General features: G+C 40.9%; 1 protein-coding gene across 1 annotated transcript in view; it reads right to left on the bottom strand.

Moving 5' to 3' along the window:
* nalf1b (NALCN channel auxiliary factor 1b) overlaps positions 1-20,987 on the bottom strand; it is a 62,447-nt gene extending 41,460 nt beyond the window's left edge. Inside the window, exon 1 of the mRNA XM_026295888.1 lies at positions 19,844-20,987. Within this exon, the coding sequence (XP_026151673.1) occupies positions 19,844-20,575 (732 nt within the window). The 5' untranslated portion in view covers positions 20,576-20,987. The remainder of the gene's footprint in view (positions 1-19,843) is intronic.
* Positions 20,988-21,676: the final 689 nt, after the last annotated feature.

Genomic DNA, 21,676 nt, shown 5'->3' on the forward strand with positions numbered 1-21,676 from the left:
TCTAATGATGCGCAGTATTTTTCACTGAAAATACCATCTAACTATAGCTACTGTGCTTTGCTGTCCCACAACAGACTCACATTGTACAGGTGGATGTGAATGTGAATGTGTGCGTTGTATGTAAATGCATGTGTATGTAGGCATGGCTGTTTGAAAGCCTTTTTCTTTCATGCCTGTGAAGGATGTTTTAGCTAGGGAGAAAGAAAGCTAAATATAAAAAAGATCCAATGAGGGCCAGGATCCCATGCTGTGCTCCCAGGTATATGATCTATATTAGGGTTGGTTTCCGGATCAGCTGAACCAGCTGGGGGGCGCACAGCGAGAGGAGTCAAGGCGGCCTGAACAGTAGTTGGCCACCTCCTGTCATGACTCACTCAAAGGAAAAGCACTTATCGGCCACACAGCTATAAAAGAGCAAGCAGATGGACATATACAGTCAGAAAATGTAATTTCTTTTGATAGTGGTTTGGCAAAGGAAAGTAGCAACCAGACAGAGTGGATTATGTTTATTAGATAATAGTTAATACACTTTTTAATGAAATCAAAAGTATTTTAACTTGAATTAATTATTTTCTAGCATGCCAAGGCCCAAGCACTTGCTTGGCACTAACAGCCCAAAGATACATTAGTGTGTCTGAACCTCGATTATGGTCACACTCCAGACACCAAATGATAGTTCACTTACATTAAGCTCTGTTTTCTGACTGTTGACAGAAGTCTAAAAATCATCAAGAGGAAGGAAATTATATCTCACATACAAGACGCCATCAAACGAATATGAAAAGGAACAGATAAAAAGGAGTACGTCCACTGTTCTGCTTAAAAAATAACCTGTTTGTTCACAAACATTAACTACACAATGATATATGGTCTTTTTCTTCCTTACAGCCTGCTTATTTCAAGCATTATCCTTCTCAAGGCAAGGCAGCATGACTGAAATATTCAGCAGGCACTGTGTCACCTCATATAAACTCAGTGTACTGAAAGGTGCCCAGAGCAGAGTATTGTGGTTTTCAATGGCCTGCCCAGTTGTTTTCAACGTGTGAACATATAGTAGATACAGCAAATGTGGAAGAGACACACAAAAAATGCAGGTTTTTGTAAGGATGAAAATGAAGATGTTGTAGAGGATGAGCTACATCTGCATGTTACTACTTTCTTGAAGTGACTGATTTAGCCCAACCATAAACAATGCTCCAATTCATTTCACTTGGAAGATGCCACATGTTCAGATGTGCATTAAGTGAGTCATTACATGTGCTCTTTATATACAGCTACCTGCAATGTACTGTTTGAGTTAGTGTCATGTGTCATTCTTCTTCAGTATCTATATAATTTCCATTCAATACAGTCATTTCCTCTCTCCATATAGTAGTAGCTTTCGTCGTCATGGGCGGGGTTCACCATTTCCATTCTGGATTCAAACTTCCTTTACATGCACAGGGGATTTACAGGAAATGAGGCATGCATTTAAATCAGTGTTTCTTTTCAAAACTGTGTCTCATTGATAACAGCCTCACTGTTTACTCTCCAACCTCTCAGTATAACTGCCGCTACTGTGCATGCTGAATATTTACTACTGCTGCTGCTTTACCTTTAAAGCATCCAACTTGCAAAGCACAAAATTATGTTTTTATGAAGCATGTGATCACAAAAAAACAATACAGAAACATGGTGATTAGTGCTAACTAGTTAATCATCAAAAATGCAACTAAAAACAAGACAAGCCCTGTTCTGTATTTTTCAAACTTAAATCTATTGCAATGTGTAATTCTATTTTTTTATTACATTTTTTCTTGTCATATTGTACAGTTCATTGTACCAGATTGCTCCAGTTAGAATTTCGTTACACTTAAAAAAGAAGAGAAGATTTAAGGTCATTTCCTCACGCCATTTAATAGCTTCAGCAATGTTTCTGGAGTGAATTTCTTCTTAGATTTAATTATATCATATGGAGATATGTTTCATATATTTCTAATATTTTGTCCACCCTTTTATGGCAGTGAAGTAGACTAAATATGAAGAAGCATCTCTCTAAAATCTTCATGGAGGTGGGATTTATTACACTGCTGGTAGCTAAGTGTACCTAAAAAACATGTTAAGTGTATGCTCCTCATACTCCACCATAGAGCCATAGCAACATTTTTAAAATATTGCAAGAAACATGACACAGACACTTAAAAAAACATTATTCATTATTAAGCCACAGGTGCGTCATGATCATGGTGACTATTGATGGGATTTAGTCCTGAGAGATTCTACAAAAGGCTGATAATAAATCCAAAGGGATTTATGATTTCATTCAGACACATGACTAGACTTGAAACAGATTTGCATGGAATAGCTTAGCAAGCCCATCATAAATGTTCAGCTAGGCACATGGAGGACTTAAAGAAACCGCTCATATTATCTTCTGACCCCCCCCTCCTCTCTCTCTCTCTCTCTTTCAGGACCACCTGGAAAGGACAAAATCTACCTTTCATCACCAGCACTGGATAACATCAGGCTTCACAGAGGCCACTCTGACACAGGACAAAACATACACAGGTGCACAGCTTACATTGATTCTCTGTGTGTGTCTGTGAGTGTGTAAAACAACAAACACATGCACAGTGCGCACACACAAACACACACACACTCAGGCATGACAGTTAAGGGGGGGGAAACCTTACAGGAGCTGCAGGTGTGATATCTACAGCTGCTCTATTATCATCTTTGACTGAAATCTCTGCATACAGCGTGAAATAGAATGACCTTTTATCTGATAATGGTTGCAGTAGTGCTATAATTGCTCATATTCTCAGGTCCAGGTTTATGTACTGTACATTAAAGTTTACTTTGGGCAAACCTAAAGGCTTGGTAAATTGGGCCCACAATGTGTCTAAATAGGTTACTGTTGAACAGAAAGGGGTTAAATGTCATATATACCATACATACTTGGATGTCTGTCATTAAATATCACAATGCACAGCTCATACTGTCAGTGTGTCCAATGGTAAAGTGGTAAATCTAGTATCACCTGGAGACATTAGCATCATTCTCACCTTTATACAAAGATACCAGAAAACTAGAATTAAATTTGTTTCCCAATGTTGGTCATAGTCTCATAGTGTTGGGTTTTCAAACTAAAATGAAAAGTGAATCAGATTGATGTTTAGAGTTCCGTGTTCAAAAGGAGGTAGGCGAGGGTTCACTCTGGGTGATGCAAACTGAGGTGGAGACACATTCACTAGTTTGGAATGGTTGGGCTTGAATCCAAAAATTGTCAAGTATGAGTCACATCAGGAAATAGGATTTGGAGGAAAATAATCAGAAGAAATACCTCAGCTAAGGTTTTAAAATGAGTCAGAGCTAACCTTTATTAGCAGAGAGTCAAAATGTGATGCCAAAAAGAAACGGTCAAATTTGCGCTGAAAATTTGCCCCTGTTGAATGATGTCAAATCGTTCTCTTCCTTCTGGTGAGGACCTTTCACTGTCAACACAGGAGGGATGTCAAAAGTAAAAGTCCTAAGATGTGATTCCTCAAAGTTTTACAGGGTTAAAAAGATTGTGCTCTTAGTCTTGTGGAGGAAGAGTGTTACTTTCTTTTCAATCTTAGAGCAATTTTCCTGCTTTCACAAGTTGCGAGAAAATTCAGAATCTGTAGTGTAAACATCTGTCACAGGCACTTCATGTATATGCATAAATTCTAAACATGGCAGAAGAAGAACAAGAAAAAAAAAGATTCCCTAGATGAACAGATTTCCCAGAAAAGACACTTAAAATTGCCAAAACTGATATCAAACATACTGAAAGTTAATGTTTAACCAGATGCCCCTGTATTGCAGGATTAAGTGTTCCATCTTGAATGAATTAACCTTTATTAATTAAGGAAAAGTTTTCAGTGGTCCATTTATAGCACCACTTTGAGTGCATCAGCCTAAAGATGGCTGGTTAAAATTTTAAAAAGGCAGAGTGAAAACATACATTTAAAGACCTTTGTGCATACTTCTCTTCTCTTTTTGAGCTTAAATTTATAACCGAAACCACATTTATAGACGATAAAGTGATGAAGAAGATGAAGCCTCAATGAGATGTCACTAAAATCTCTCTTGTGTATAAACATGCATGCAATTTAGTCATTAACAGAGAATAGCAAAAAGAAATTCCTCATGTTTGGCAAATGATTTGGTGGTAATTAATATACTCAGACACGGTCTATTAATAATGCATTACCCTCATAAAGAATGACACATTTCCTACATGATAGTACATTAGCCACACCACATACAATTTCTGTATCCTGTCTATTTGGTATCAGCTAGTGGTGAAGCAAATTTCAATTTCAATTCTATTACTAGAAATTACAAGTATGAAAATCTGTGCTGTGAATGTGAGCATCTGCAGGCTTTACAGTAGCAAGAAAAAGTATCTGAACCCCTTGGAATTAACAGCTGTTTTTGCATTAATTTGCCATAAAGTGAAAAGTGATCATTATCTAAGTCACAGCAATAGACAAGCACAATACACTTAAGCTGATAACACACAAACAATTCTAATCGTGTCTTTATTGAGCACACGCATTAAACGTTCAAAGATCTGGAGGGAAAATTACGTAGTTCAGTAGTTAACCGTGCCACGCAAAAAGGAGATCTCTGAAGACGTGAAATCAAGAGTAGTTGATCTGCATAATGCTGGATACAAAGTCATCTCAAAGTGTCTGGGCATCCATCAGTCTACATTTAGACAAACTGTATAACTGGACACTGTTTTGTACTGTGGCTACTCTTCCTAGAAGTGGGCGCCCAGCCAAGGCGACTCCAAAGACACAATGTCGAATGCTCAATGAAGTAATGAAGAACCCATGAGTAACAGCTAAAAGCCAAAAGAGGTTTGACCAGCTATTAAATCCAAGGTTCGCTTACTTTTTCCTACAGCACTGTCAATGTTAAATGGGTGTGTTGAATAAAGGCACGAGAAATTAGAAACGCTTGTGTTTAAGCAGCTTAAGCACATTGTGTTTATCTATTGTGACTTTGATGAAGATCAGATCACATTTTATGGCAATGTAATGCAGAAAACCAAGTTCATTCCAAGGAGCTCGCATATTTTTCTTTTCTTGCTACTGTAGCTGAAGTGGTGAAACAACTCAGGAGGGAACAGTAATAAAACATACTGTCATCGAGATAAGTTTGCATGACTAACTGAATCTGTTTGTGCCCTTATTTACATCTACAACAGCATATTACTACTATTTCTGATCAGTAAGAGGACTGTGAGTAGAGAGTAAGAGTTCCAGAAGGAAGGGAAGTATAAAGATAGTTTTGATTCATGTTTCTAGAGGAGTTTTACACAGCCCAAAATATTCGAAGGCATCTGTTAATGAAGTCAAAGTATGCAACACTTCACATTTCCAGCACTATCAACTTGCTTCAACTTCCTGCCTCCAGTCTCTAATCTCAGCCAAAACTCAACTCTGAAACTGCAGCTCCTGGCTTTTTCTCCTCACACATATACACACCAACAACAAACGCCACGATCTCAACCTAAAGGCCAAATCTTCTATCCATGACAAAATACACACCAAGTCAGGTCCAGCTACAGAAGTCAGTCTATTTGAGCATTGTACTTTGCAGCAGAGCCAACATCTAGGATGCTGCATAATGCAAATCAGAGACCCAGAAAAAAAATGAACTACTGTTGCAGCCAATTCTCACTGCAGGTGCACAGTGTTCACTCTGAGCGTCAGTGTTTGTCTCAGCCCCTGACCCTTGAAATGTTTCGTTTTTCTCTCTGTCTCTGTTGTTCCTACTGCAGGAAAAACCACAGATCTGCGTCACCAAGGACACAAGAGACAAGTCTGATGAATCTGCTGTGACTCTTTTTTTACGCTTCTTCTTGCTTTCGCTTTCCGCAGGCTTTTCCCCTAAACATATCTTTTGCAAGAAAAACGAAATATCCAGTTCAGGGAAAACCACACTGAACCATAAAATCTAGTCTGTTGCTTCCCACAGCTAACAACAGTGAAAGCTGGCTGCACATTAACATGCTAATGCTAAATCCCAGCAGTGCAGAAAAGCTGTGAATCAGTCTCCCAGTGTGAAACAGTAGCAAGGCCATGCTGCATGGCCTTAAAGCGCAACAGCAATCCTCCACAGGATGCAATTTCTGTTTTGCAATAAGGATGCTTAGCTTTGTGTTAGCATGTTAGCTTTATCCCCTCATTTATAGGGTAGCTTGCTTGTGCATTAGCATGCTACAGCAAGCAAGGATGTTAAGTATTAGAAGCTGATTAGCTGGGATGTGTGAAATCAGACAGAACCAGTCTGAGTGCAGCCACCCATATCCTACTCTGACCCACTTCACTCACTCGCTCTGGTTCTTTTACTTAATATGCTTACTGCAAACAACTCAGACTAACTTGGTGCAGAGAGCTCAAAGTCATGCCTATTCTAACAGCGTTCAGAGGCGGGTCAAGGGATGGGGCCAGAAATCGGATGCCAAAAATGTGGATGACGAGAGAAAAGATGTGTAGAGCAGCACAGCCAGAATCTCTGGTTAGAATAGCAGTGGAAGACCTTGTATAGTACAGTAACTCATTTATTGTGGTTTCTGCTCAGTAAAACGGTCTATACCACATCTTTCACTCAATTCCAGCCCTGTTCCCTGTTACCATAGCAACCCATCTCTTCCTTCTTCCCAACCATTCCTTCTTTCCACCTCTTCTTTCACCTTCATCCTGCCTTCCTTCAGCATAAGCTACATCAAACAGCGTGTCTATAAAGAGAACTGTTAAGTTATTTAATGAAAGTGTGGAGGAGCACATGATTCATCTCATCCGGCAAATCACATGACATTACTTATTATTCCTTAACTTTTTAATAGTGCATACTATTAAATGAAGCCCTCGTGTACTGTTTTATCTAATTTTGCCCACACGAGTAATGAAATTGACAGTACATTAACAACGACTAAGAAAAGAAAATGAGGAGAATGGGCACAAGAAATCATTTGTATTAAGAAGCTTTTACTTTCTCACACACATACACAGACATGGTGGGTAGAGCTTACTGCAGTGGAAGTGTGGTTGGTGTCTTCACAGTGACATTGGTGCTGAGTTACAGTGCTAATGAGAACTTTAATGTCACCCACACACAGGCTCCTAGCAGACAGATTAGAGCTGTGATTACACTAAGCCCCAAGAACACACAGGAACACAGTGATACACACACATTGCACACACCACACACACAGATTATATTCAGACATGTTAACAAACAAACCTAAATGGACTTAAAAATTTCACAAGCGAATACGTACAAAAGCATCATGTGCTCCAACCTGCTTCTACTTTTACAGTGTTCTAAATGCGGCTTCAAGAGCGAGAGACATGTACAAAGAAAGAGGGAGACGTTACGTAGGAGAATTCCAGACAGGCAGTGGAGAAGCATGGAGGATTCAAACTTTTCGAGCAGTTTTCAACACTAATACTGACCTTACCAAGCAGATGGGCTATCCCGGGTGTTTTTCTGTGGCTTTTGCAGTTAGCTACCATTACTAAAATTTTACTTCCCATAGATCTTTGATGGTTGATTTAGACATTTCTGCATTGTTTTTCTCTGAAGGTCATATTGATTATAACCTCTTTAAGAAGCATCATGTAGTTACAGCCTCACATATGCTAACTGCTCCACACAGGGGTTTATAGATGCTACAGTACATTGTGGAAGAAAAGGGAGCATTGTTACTGGATGAGTTTTTTAAATCAGCAGATACCCTGAGTTTGGGTATCAATGAGTAGTGGAGGAGGAAAAGGCAGACCAGTGCATCCCTCAAAGTTGACAGAGACAGGAAAAAAGACATTGAGATGATGTGGTTTATGAAAGGGGAATGGATAAGTCATAGAGACAGGAGAGATAGAAGAGAGAAAAAGAAAGGCAAAGTGATTCTGTGAGCAACAGTCTCTCATCATTCCCTATCCATCGATCACAATCCTTTTCTGTGCCAGAGCTGTGCTACCAGCAGCTGTGTCCCTTGACTCACAGCATCAACCTCAGATGGAGAGGGAGGGTGGAAGGTCAAGCCCCTGTACTTCCCCCCAGGTTGTCCACTCTCCTAGATATGTCCGGAACTCATTAGGTTTCAAATCCACTGCATTATTCTGTTGTCAGTTTAGGACTTTGTCTTTTCTTTCCGCCTCAATTTGTCTTTTATCATGATGATTCCACCTCCCAAACTCTGAAACCTCCCCCCTACTTTCAAATGATTAATCAATAAATGAGCTTGAGTTGCCCTCGTTCTATCACCTTCTTTTCGCTTACTCACTCACAAAATCACACGCATATACTACCACAGTCACATAGTAATACGTCGTCCCTGATAGATACTCCTACCAACTTAAAACAAAGTAACATAAAACATTAAACATTATAATCTGATAAATACACATCTATTGAAAAAAACACAACATAATGGGGTATACTGTAGGAATTATACTCAGATGTTTGATTGCAACTAACTAACAACAACAACTAAATGACCCCCAGGGCAAAAGGACAAATGAAAACCAAGACATGTATTTGCCTTGTGAAAGTGAGGACAATCAGATAGGAAAATGTGGATAATGAAAATAAATTCAGAAATCTCTAGACCTGTCTGGTACTTATCCACTGTGAGATAGTCCTGGATGATTCCTGTAGAAAATATCATTGTAGCAGCAGAGTGCTAACAGAATTGGGACAGTTACCAAGACGTTCATCCCCAGAATCTTTTATTTTCTTATGAAAATAAAAACTATTGGCTGAAAAGGCCTCAATAAAAGAAATATGAACGAGAATTGAGGGTCACATCTTTTTCAGCTTGTTCCAAAACAAACTTTACAAGCGACACAAAAGTGAGATTTATACTTTATCAGAACTGTTTCCAAACTGTATTTTTTAGTTATAGATGAAAAAGACTTAAATAAAGATTAACTGGCCTGTTTGGCAAATGTATGTCTAGTCACCTTCCCCTCCTCCACTGAAGACCAGCACACATCACACAGTTTGTTTGGGAGCCTGAATGTGGCAGGATTGAGCTGGGCACAAGAATGCAAACACTGTTTTTTCAATTCTATATTTTCCTTTATATTTAACCCTTTCAAACTGTGGTTAGTATGTCTTTTAGTGACCTTTAGACATTTCCTTGTGCTGTGCTGATTTTACGCCCTCCAAAGGGCACGGCCCTGTAACAAGAGAAGCTACTGTAAGAGTGCTAAAAGTGGAATATGAAGGGGTACTGCCATAAATCCTGCCATAAAAAGAAAGGATGGGAGGTGGTTTTATCCAGCTAAGAGTATGCACAAGAGGATTAGGGCTACAGGGAGCAAGATAGTGAGAGGCGCATGATGTGACGAACTGGGGCAGCGATTGTGTGACTGGTAACTGCCTTGATAATAAATGAAAAGAGGAAAGGAAGGGTTGCAAAAACAAAATGGTTGGGGGTGGCAGAGCGACAACAGTGTGGAGAAAGTGTCAGTATGGATGTTACATGCACTGCCTGTCTGGACACTATAGTAATCTTAATTTTAAGAAAAGCTCATCAAAGCATCAACCTGACTTGAGATGTTATGTTTGCATGCTAGGAAACATGGGTCATGAGTATTCTTCATATGAACATGAATATTACAAACATAGTACATTATACAACTGTATTTAAAAAATAAATAAAACATATATAATAAACTAAAATCTTTATTCTGAAAAGTCAAAAGCCTTAGTGTTACAGCAGACACACTAAATTTGGTCAGTTCCAAATAAATAAAATAAAATCTTCATTCTTAATCTACGAATCTACAACTAAAATATTAAAGCTTTCATGTTTTACACAAGATCAGAAACTAAATTCTCTGGTCACTTCCAAATACAGTGCCCTCCACAATTATTGGCACCCCCGATTAAGATTGGATTTTAAGCTTCTAATAAATTCATTTTCTTTTTAAAAATAGAACCAAAATTCAGAAAAAAAAGGAGAAAAATCCAACCTTTAATTGAAGTGCAATTATTCAGCAAAAAACAAAAATAACATTAACAAATAATTGACTTTATATGAAATCACCCTTGATCACCCTTGATCTTAATACTTCGTACAACCCCCTTTTGCCAACAAGACAGCACTTAATCTCCTCTAACATCTCACAAGGTTGGAGAATACAGAGAGAGGGATCTTTAACCATTCCTCTTTGTACAGTCTTTCCAGATCATCCAAGGTCTGGGGTCCTCTCTTATGCACTCTCCTTTTCAGTTCACCCCATAGCTTTTGAATCGGGTTGAGGTCTGGGGACTGAGATGGCCATTGGAGGAGCTTGATTTTATGTCTGCTGAACCATTTTTTAGTAGATTTTGCCACATGTTTTGGGTCATTATCCTGCTGAAAGACCCAATAACGACCAATTTTACCACATCTCAGTGAGGGGTGCCAATAATTGTGGAGGGCACTGTATATACACTAGGTCTGTTGTTGTGCAACAAGTGTCACATTTGTTTTAAGGGACCACAAACACTGCATCTGTAAAGTCTTGCATTTTATGTGTTCTAGAGGATGGCACTGCTTTAGGTGGTAAAAAAGTTTAGTGGTATTACCTGTTTTTAGTGGAACATTTGTATATTCTTGTCAAATACGTTTGTGTTTTGTAGTGCATGCAACTCCACTTCTTGTCAGACTTTATATATCAGAAATATCTGCACACTGCTGAAGTCCTCAGACCCTTGCTCTCAACAATACTCTCATCTTTTGAGCCCTGGGCTGTGTCCGTTTGGGTGTTTTCATCTTTCCTCCACTGTCTGGGCTGTGTGCGTCAACTTAACTGACGTGCTCAAACTTTCTTACAGCCACATGATTGGTTTAGCTCAGCCCTATCTTCATTATCATTGTGCTTTCTGTCAAAATGTGGATGGAATGAGTGGTTAGCGAAACGTTATATCACAAGTGGGTGGTAATCGTAAACCCGTGCTAAACTTGTGCCTTGCTGTTCAGTCTTATTTTTGGTGATTGTCTGGAAGACCTGTCCATATCGAATAAAACATTGCCAATCTTATCGCGATGCAACATAAAATTTGATATTCGGCCTAGTTGTTCCCTCAAAAAATAAAAAAAAAGCCAGTTGCAGCACAGTGTCACAAGGGTATGGGAGCAAATGACAGGAGTGTTCCAGTTCCTCCTCAGTTCATCTGAAAAGTCAATGACAGATGAATAATTTACAGAGAATCAGTCAGGGGCTGTCAATGCCTCTGTAAAGAATAACTGCAACAAAAGACATAAAATAGGACAGGTAGTTCCCAACTAGAAAAAAGATGGAATAAAGAAAACAAAAAGAAGAATGAAGCATAACAGTGAGAAAGATGGAGTAAACGGTAGAGAAAGAGTGACATAGCTGCAGTTGACAAATGGCAGATGGGGCTGAGGACAAACGGAAGAAAGGCTTTTAGAGAAAAAGTGAAATTTCAATAAGTGAAAAACCCCCACTAACCCTTCAACCATCCATCCACTTCACACACATATACACACACAAAGGCAAAAAACCATTATGAAGAGATGCCGATAAGACCCTCATCGTCAGGTCAAGCTCCCCTCCATTCCTCTTCTGTCTTGCTTTGTTCCTTTTTTAGTGTTTTATCCTTAACCTTTCTCTCTCTCTTTCTCTCTCTCGCTGCCCCTCACTGCTCTTTCCATAATCAAATTATTTTGCCAGACTGGAGGATGTGAGGATACTGCTTGTTTAGCTTCAGCCCACTCACATAATCCTCAATCGGACCACCAAATGTAGGTCTGACATACTTACATACAGGCCCGCACTGCATGCCAGAAAAGGCGCCTCAGTGGTGAGGTGGTTGCTAGGTGCCACAGGAGCAGTGATGTGAATAATCAGCCTCTTTGGCTTCATAATGAGGGTTGTGAGGAGGACAACACAAATGCATTTGCATGAGTTTGAATGGAGGTGTTCAGTGTAATATCATCTAAATTTGAGGGTTTTTCCACCTCAGCTGAAAAGCACTTTTTAAGAGAAATACAGACAGTCACACTCAACCCCCTTTTTGAAATTACTGCAAAATATTTTTAACACCACACATGAGTTGCTGTTACCCAGGGGGCAACCTTCCTTGAAGCAGCCCTGGAAACAGCCAAGAAACAATCCAATATTGCTGTCTTCATTTCCAGACAAGGATAAATAATATCTGTCATGCCTGAAAACATTTAGATAAAAGCATAATCACATTTTTTCACACTTGTTATACACCAGAAACAAGAACTGCATCAGCTTTAATGTCTAAATATCACCACTCATCAAATTAATATCAGTGGTGCAGCAAGAGCGAGCGCAAGTAGTTAATTTATTTTCTTAGTTAATTGACATTAAAGTAATTGGCTAAAAATTGGATAATCGACTAACATAAATTAAATAAGTATCCTAAATGATTAATCAGGGAAATAATCAAAAGGTGTTAACTTATTAAATAAGCTAAGGTTCAAGTAAATGTGTTTCCTTTGGAGGGAAACGTTCTTCCTGCCCAAGTTAGCCTGACTGTTCACAGGTAACAAAATACATTAGCAGCACCTCTAAAGCTCAATAATTAACACTTTAATCCATGCAAAATCAAAGAATAAAAACAGGCATCAGGCTTCTCATCAAGAAAGCGAATAGGCATGTTTCCCAAAATGTTGGCATACTCCTTTAAAGCCTCCATTCACTCTTCAAACAAAATTAATGACAATTAGAATACAGCATTGCACTATGCCAGAATGCATTCATGCATACACACATGCTCCCTCACGCAACAAATGCACACACACTCATACATTGAAAGAAACACTGGCCTGATTAAAATGCAAAGGATTAGGTAGGACCAGGTGCTCAGATGAATACAGTATGTCAGGCGATCTGACACAAACCCATCATGCTGCACACATCACTGGGCTTTCCCTCTAATCATTCCGATGTCATTCTCTGTCTATTTTCTACTTACATCCTTCACCTGATCACCGTCAGTTTCTTTTGCTTGTGTGTTTTGTTGGTAGCGCCATGTTATGTCTCTGCTCGTGCTTTATGTACAGTACAATATGCGTGAGTTTACAGACATGAGACTACATGTACATGCGTCTGTCTTCTCGCACTGTTCTGAACTGTTCTCTCTGAATCAGGACATGCTGTGAGCGGCTGATGATGATGATGACTCAGTAATGTGAGAATGTCACCAGAGTCTGGGAACTGTGACTGGTTTCTGTCTCTCTGCCAGTGATGCTCAGACTGTAGCTTTCTCAGCACACTTCACTATTGCTGCTGTCAGTTTCTCTTTGTTTCCCTCTTAGACCTAGTTTCTTATATGCAATCTAGATGCAATTTAACACACTTTTGTGTGTGCTTTAGTGCATCACTGTTAGCTTGATCCCAAACCTGACTGCAATCCCAGTTTTTCTGGGCTACATTAAAATTTGACTCAGCACTACTTCAGTTCAGAGGGTGCAGTTAACTTTTGCTTGTCATGGCAGACTTTCTCTCACACAGGTTCCTCACCTGATAATACGTCAATGCTCTCTCACCCACACAGATCACTCAGTAGTTGGCCTGATCAGGGATCAGAGCTCCACAGCAGCATGTTATGTTTTCTTTATAACCTTATGTGGCACAATAACTGTCTTGTTGTCCCTAGAGGACAGACCCTGTAGGTAGCTGCTTCCACGTGGCCCCATAACTACCTATAGCTACTTAATTATGTTGTCACACACACCGGAGGACTTTTTCACAAATGCATCTCTAACACTTGTGAAACTCTTCTCACATGAGAAGAGCCAGCTGATGTTGGAGGAGGAAACAAAAAGCTGAAGTCAACATGAACAGTGTACAGAAGCATCAAAATTATATACAGGACGTCACGTGCACTTTTATTCTAGGTCTGTCCAACTTTCGTAGTTACCAGCTATTGAGGTTTGAGGTGATATACCACCGGGGTAATAAAACTGCATTGTGATAATCATGCTAATGAAAACCCTGTCCATCTCAAATCATAATCATTCTTAATTGAGATTTCATTACCTGCAAGGGAGATTGTAAATGAAACATGAGTTTTGTCCACAGCTAACTGACTCTAAAAATAGTGGCTAAATGGCATACACTTTTACTCTTTGCTTTATGAATGGCTTCCACAGAGCTGCTTAAATGAAGTTCTGATTAGATGGATTTCATATTTATCAGTGACTCATTCCACTGAAAAATCCGTTTCGCTTCCTTTTAAATAAAGAAAAATTAGTCTACGTATCAATGTGCGGCCATACTGTTCTGCAATTGGTCGATCCCTTCAATCTTGGAAACTAAGCTGGACTGGTTAGTACTTGGATGGGAGGCTGCCTTGGACGACCAGGGAACGTTAGACTCAGCCACTGAAGTTGCCAGTGCTGTCTTAGTGTCGGTCCCAAGCTCGAGTTAAATGAGAGGGTTGCATCATGAAGGGCATCCAGTATAAAACTTGTGCCAAATCAATTATTGCATCAATCGATTCACTGTGGCGACCCCTAACGAGAACAGCCGAAAGACAAAGAAAAGTCTATGGATCAGTGTCCTGCTTATGCACATGAGCTGAAATAAAACATGCATTTCAACACAAAGGAGAACTTTACATAAGAAATGTGAAACACTGCTGGTCTGGCGCAGTAGCAGTAGAATATCTTGAATGGCTTGTGTTTTAAGATTCGTCTCCCAATTTGACTTTTATTAATCCAATTGTCATTTCCCTTTTGTTTGCCATCAATGATGCAAGGGCTTTTAACCACTTCAAATTACCATTACCTTGAACAAATAGATGGCTGATGTTTACTGATTTTATGTCTCCAGTTTTTTAATGCATTTTGTATGGAGTCAATCATCAATAGCAGCCATTACCACTCTCCCCAGCCCATTCTGTCTTCAGCTGGTCACAGAAAATCAAACATAACACATCACCCACTCATCAAATCATTCAACTAAGCATACCAGCAAGAAACAGGAGAGAAGAGACAGCAATGTGTGCATTTGTAAAATAATTTGTTTATGTCATCGATCTGTCGGAATTGGATGGATTAAAAAGGCTTCATTGCAACTTTTATCTCCCCGTGAGTAGAGCTGGGCTGTGGTGTACAGTGAGTTGCTGGATGCATGCAGCCTGTTCTTGCACACAGGGCCAAAACACAATCACACACGTGAGCAGGGACAAGCATATATTGTGATCTTCAGCTTGTTCTCTTTTAAGCAAATCCTAACAGTACCAATGCACCTGACAAACAGCACATTGTTCGTCCATTTATTAACTATGTGAGGATAAGGACTGTGTCAAAGTATTGACCTACAGAAGACAGGGTGAATATATAGAATGAAAAAGAAAATGGATGTGTTGATTGGAGCTGAGGCCCAAGGCAGTGATGGGGGGGTGGGAGCTGTACAGTCTCATTGTGCTGCATAGACCGGGAATAGAGGACGATGAGGAGGCGTTTCCATGGGAGTGCTGCTGTGTTCTTCTCGAACAGATGCATTCCCTTATCTCCTGCCTGGGGAGAAACAAACACTGGCAGCTCATATGAAGGGGAGTTTCCCTGGATCTATTTGAGCTGCATAGAGAAGCAACAGAGCCCTAATTGAATTTGAGGGGGAGAAAGAAAAGTGCAATGCTTGCAATGGGGCCATGCTGTCTGTGTTGATAGCGGCGTGATATGTACATTACGTGCTGTGTTAAAGCCTTCTTTCAGCATTTCCACAAATGTGCAGTTCAGCACAACATGCACTTGTAATTTAAAAACAACATTCTTTGAAACATGCAGGTTTTTTTTCTACCTTTTTCTCAAAGGTAGAATGCACATATAGTGGGCGTGCACATTTATATTCATCCGTCTTGTCATTTTAAGGTAAAGTATTGAGACATTCGTTACAGTACATTTTGACAAATGGGCTAAACCATCAGCAGCTCATAATATGACTTAATACCCAGAAATATCTGTACTGCGTGTTTAATGTACTATGAAGCTAACACATAAACCTAAACAGCCAAATTAATTGGGGACTAAACTATGCAGTCTTGTATAAACAGACTGATAGAGGAGAGAAGGTGATTGAATATGGAGAGGGCCAGAGAGGCTGGGTGAAGGAGCACAAAGTGGGATCTCTGCAGACAGACCTGTAATTGAAGGGAAGGAAAGGACCTCATCCTAGTTCAGAATCTACCACTCCAGCAAGAGGAGAGGGTTTCCACATATTTCCAGAGAGTGAGAGGGAAAAGAGACAGATACTGGGCAAAGGTGTATGTGTGATGTTACTTTCTCAGAGCTCTGACACACACACGGGAGAAAGACAAAGCGGGAGAGGATGTGAAAGTAAGTGAGAAACAGTGACAGATAGAGGGAGAAAGGCCATCAACATGTTGAGACAGAGCCCTGGAGACACAGCCACCAGAGAAGCAGAGAATTATGGGAGTGCAAATTAAATTACACCGGAAGGGACAGTCAGGTCTGGACCTGCAGGAAACACTGCACATGGGGCTCTTGTTGTGTGTGTACAGTGTGTGTCTGTGTGTGTGTGATAAGTAAACAGGTACATATGGAGATCTACGGGTGTAAAGAATACAAGTGGGAAATGATGAAGAAAGAAAAGAAGGAAAGGAGCATGGGAAAAATACAGCACATCGCCCTTCACATAAAATATTACATATTTACAGCCTATGCTACTGAAAAACTCTGCAGGTCATATGTGCTGATACAGCTCATACTTCTTTTTCTCCTGGCAATCTGGTGGGACCTTTGAATTTACAGTATTCAAGTGGCACAGTAAGCCATGACATTGTGACAGATGTCAAATGTCTTCGCTAACAAAGGCCTACAAATGAGCACAGGTTTAGATTCAGAGTAATTCAGAAGTGATGGTAGAAGTAGAAGTAGAAGTAACGGTTCTGTTCTTGAATTGCTAATTAAACAATGGAGCTGTGATTTCTACACACACCTTTAGGAAATGGAGACGAAGAGCCACAGGTCAGAGCAAGAAATATCCAAATCAAAGTCAAAGCCAACATCTAATATCACGATTTCTAACACTTCCCACACTAGCTTTTATCAAATGTTACCAAAACAGTAGCAAATAGTAAAATCTTTGGGGACTGTTCAGTCACAGTAATACACATTTGAACCACTAATAGTTATAACACGGTAGGATGGCGTATGTGGATTGCCTTGAAATACTAATAATAATACAATGCATGCGTCCATGGAGACGAAGATGTCATCCAGTGCAGTAATGTGGCTCATTAATGCATTTCAATAGTTTGCAGAGAAAAATGGGACCGACAGTGCAGGGAGGAATAACACCATCAATACATGTTAGTGCTGTCCAATTATGAAATTGTTGGATTTGGTATTTTCATCGGTTTGATGATCACAATGGAAACACTGGATCAAATCTAAGCTAACATATCACTGACAAGAAATGATAAGTCCACAGGTCATTTGTGTTAGAAGCTTATTACAACCAACAAGTCTATGATACTGTTGGGCAGCATTAGTAGCTGTAGTGATTATGACATAAGCAAGGATGGATGTTAGGTGATATAGCACATACAGTGACATACAGGATGTGTCCTGAAGTGGTTCTCATATGGGTCATACTGTTGTTACCATAATGACAAAGATCTGGCCAGCAAGAATGGTTCTGTGGCTTGTATTCGAAGGTTGGTTCTTCTTTATTTTTACCTTACTGCCTGTTCTCCCATCCACTAAACACACACTGACAACAGTCATCATAGTCATCAAATACCATAAGATGTTACAATGCTACTTGACCTTAAACTGTTTAAAGAAAAAGTCTTGAGCAACTTGAGGAAGAAGAATTTACAGGAGTGGAGCATCCTGAGATGTGAGAAGTATGACAGAGTGAATAGAGAATAATTCAACGGTCTCTTTTTTTTTTATTGTCCAGTAGAGTGGTTCTTCAAGGAGCAACGGTTTGCGATGCAGGCCTGGGGTGCTGTGCTTTCACAAAGGTCACACACAACACAGAAGCAGATTAGCAATTCAGATTAAGCTAAAGGGGCTAAAAGGCTGCTGAGTCTTATTACATTAGCAAAGAGTAGGGGTGTAAATGCATACTACTAATTAGATGCCATAAGAACAGAGCAGGTGTAAGATCTTATAAGAAAGAGATTTACGCACATAGATATTGGTACACATACCCTGACAAAGAAGTACAACAGTAAGGTATGACTCATAATAAACAAACATTAACAGCACATGATTCCATTGTGAAGGTTTATCCTCAGCAGATCCTCCCACTACCTACCCTTCCTCACACACACACACACACACACACACACACATGGATTATCAGCACTCAGAGCCCAGCACCCAGACCATCTGCCCTTAAACAACATCCATCTTGTAGAAATGACTTGCAGAATCCTTATCACAAAAATTTTGAGAGATTTCCTTCATTTGGACATAGATTCTCTGACCTGTGGTGCAGTGCTGCTGTTGTGATGATGCCACAACAGACACGTTTGATACCAACTGTCAATGCAAATCTTAAAGTTCAAGATGAGAAAATTGGTCAAACTATGGTTCAACTGAAAAACAAATTGCAGCAAATGTGAAAACACAAATAAAGCTATAAATTCTGCACATGCAGCATCATAATGTATGTAGTGCACCACTGCCAGATACAGTACAACCAAGGCTCATCATAAATCTCTGCGACTGTAGTATTGTTAATATTTCATCATTTCAATACCACTGACTCTCTTTTAGTCTTGCTCATGGAAGACCACTACACTGCATATTTAATATCTCTCAGGTGTGTTCAGTCAAAGAACTCATGAACACACTTGATTTAGCTAATCAAGTAGCGCAAGAGGAGATGGAGAATATGAAGCACAAACAAATGAGGTTGCCCATGGGCTTGTGCCATGACATGATCACAGTTTACTGCCATACACACAATGGATCTAATTTGATATGTATACAGCTGAAGAAATAACTATGTCCTGCTGAAAAACCTTTAACACAGTGTTCTGTCTGTACCACTGATAGTCAACAAAGGAGGATGCTCAGCTGAGGTGGAGACAGTTTCTCTGCAACAGCCCAGTGCACATCAAATGAAACAGATTGAAGTGTAATTTAACCAATGTATCCCCACCATGTTCCTATTTACAAGTAGGTTTCTAGTGGGTCTTGATGTCTAAAGTAACACAAGACCAGGTGTGTGTGTGTGTGTGTGTGTGGATTATACAAACCCAGATATGCTTTGCTGTTGACAAGCAAAATGCAGGCTGCTTCAAAGCCGGAGCTACTCTCTGTGCTCTAAAGCTGCCATGATTTTAAAACAACAAGCAAACTGGGAACAATGCAAATCCTGGATTAGGTGCAGGAATCACACGTGTGCTATTAATGATATTGAAATGAGCATCAACAGCCCTCCCTCCACTCATTTCACAGAGCTCTGGTGCAAGCCCGGAACTTACTCCGACTGTCAAACATTACTTCCACAGTCACAGTTCACAAAGACTGTTAGAAATATTGGAAAGACTTAGACAAAGAGAAACAAGAGATAAAACAGAGATTTATGCTGCAATATCTGTTGACCTGTCCCCACATCCCTCCATGCTGTTTTCATGAGGGGCAGCTGTGCGTTTGCGCAAACCCAGACAGGCCACATGATACAGAAAAGGCACTTCTGATAGTCGGAACTCAATAAAATAAATACTATTATATACTGACAGGTATGTTCAATGGTTGCCATGACGACAATTAACACATCCCTTTAATACACTTGCACGTGTCTGTTTGAGCGCGCGCCCGTGCGCGACCCGTCCTCATTAGTCCTACCTTGCATTCCTCCATGCACGTCCTAACCGAGTATACATCCGTCTCGTATTTCTGAACCAGCAGTTCAAACTCCTGGTAGTTCTCCTCCGCCTGCTGGTCCAGACGCTGATAAGCCCGGACACACTCGCTGCATCCCAGCAGATCCCCCCCCATGGCCATATCCAGGGTGCAATTCAAATCGTCCGGACTCGTAAACCCGTAAAACAAATCCAAAAGTGAGTAGGAATTACAAAAAGAAAGGTACAAATCGCTCAGATTCACGTACGCCAACTGTGTCCCCTTTTCCCCTCCACCGGAGAGGCCCAGGCACACGGTCTGCGCGTCCGTGAAAGTAAAGCAGTCTTTGGACAGGCTGTCGGGGTGACAGGTGTCCATTCGCCACAGAGGTTTGGTAGAATTCCCTAGAAAAATAACATCTTGCTCTCTGGCGAGACGGTGGGGGTCAGGTGATGTTGGGATATGGTGTCGGTGAAGGAAATTCGGGTGCTTGCCCATGTCCGTAATTGCAAGCCCCTCGTCCGATCGCTTGTCTCGGGTTCGCGTCAGTTTCGCCTCGGCGCAGAACCACAAGTGATCAGAGAGCAGGACGGTGATGAACAGCAGAGAGGCCAGTGACAGTCGCCATCTCTGGGCCCGCTCCGACTCGGTAAATGGCTTCTCGTTCTCTCGGGGTGCAAACCAGTATTTTAAGCCTTCATCATGCTGCCGACGCATCCAAGCACCCCTGGTCATATTTTAGGAAAGTGCTGCCCTGGCCGACTCCACCGCGGGGGCTGCTCTGCCACAATACTCATTGACTTTGGGGGAGATGGATGGTTCTCCTCTGTAACGGTGGGGTGCCGTGCGTCCGCCGGTCCAGGGCGCTCCTCTATCGCGCCCGCAGCAGTCGGTGCTATTCCGATCCAATTAACGCGCCCGCACAGATTAAGCTTCGCGCTGCCGCATCCCGGTTCTCCATGGCTCTCCGGGAGGAAACGGCGTCCTCTTTGACCGCATGCCCTCCTCTCCCTATCGTCACTCCCCCGGGTTCGTTCTCTCGTCAGGGGTGCAGGGAGACCAGCTGTTGCAAGCCTCTCGTTGCTGATGCTGCGCGTCTGCCGCCGTTCGGTTTGCAGATACACTTAAAGGAGAGCAACGAGCCCTTTCGATGCACGCAGGCTGGTTTCTCTGCCCTGTACCTGGACGGAAAGCCTAGAATCCTTCCTCCCGTTGGCCACTGTCATCTTGGACCGCGGTTAAGTTTCCGTCATGTTCGTCTTGAAACACTTTTTTGGAGAGCTGGGTCTGTTTGCGTCATCTCCATCGTTGCGATAGCTCCATCGTTGCGCAGTGGCGGAGCAGTTTATTACCTATATGCACACACATACACAAACACACACAGGGGCGAACACACAGGGAATGAGAGAGAGCACAGACCCACATAAAGGGGGGTTAAGGGTGTTTTGGCTATCCTCTCTGCTCTTCATGAGTAATAGTCACCAAATATCGCCTTGGCAGAGCACACACACACACTCTCTCTCTCTCTCTCTTTTGGCGACATCTTGTTTTTGGTGCAGGAGATATGCGAGTCCATTCACAAGAGCAACAATGCAGTTAAGACATCACGCTCACTGTTTCCATACAGTCATTAAGATTCATTGGCTTGAATCATTTCATACGCGTAATGTGGGCTGTAGTACATACAGATCCTCAAATGCCATGTACTTCTTCTTCCCCAGAGAAGCATGGACTAAGATGTATAGGAAATTAAGGCTTTGACAACACTAGTGAAATCTAGTCAGGCTTGATCCCGTGAACAAGTGGAAAGCTGCAGCTGAAGCTCAACAATATCAT

Source organism: Mastacembelus armatus, chromosome 21, assembly GCF_900324485.2.
Source record: "Mastacembelus armatus chromosome 21, fMasArm1.2, whole genome shotgun sequence".
NCBI classification, from domain to species: domain Eukaryota; kingdom Metazoa; phylum Chordata; class Actinopteri; order Synbranchiformes; family Mastacembelidae; genus Mastacembelus; species Mastacembelus armatus.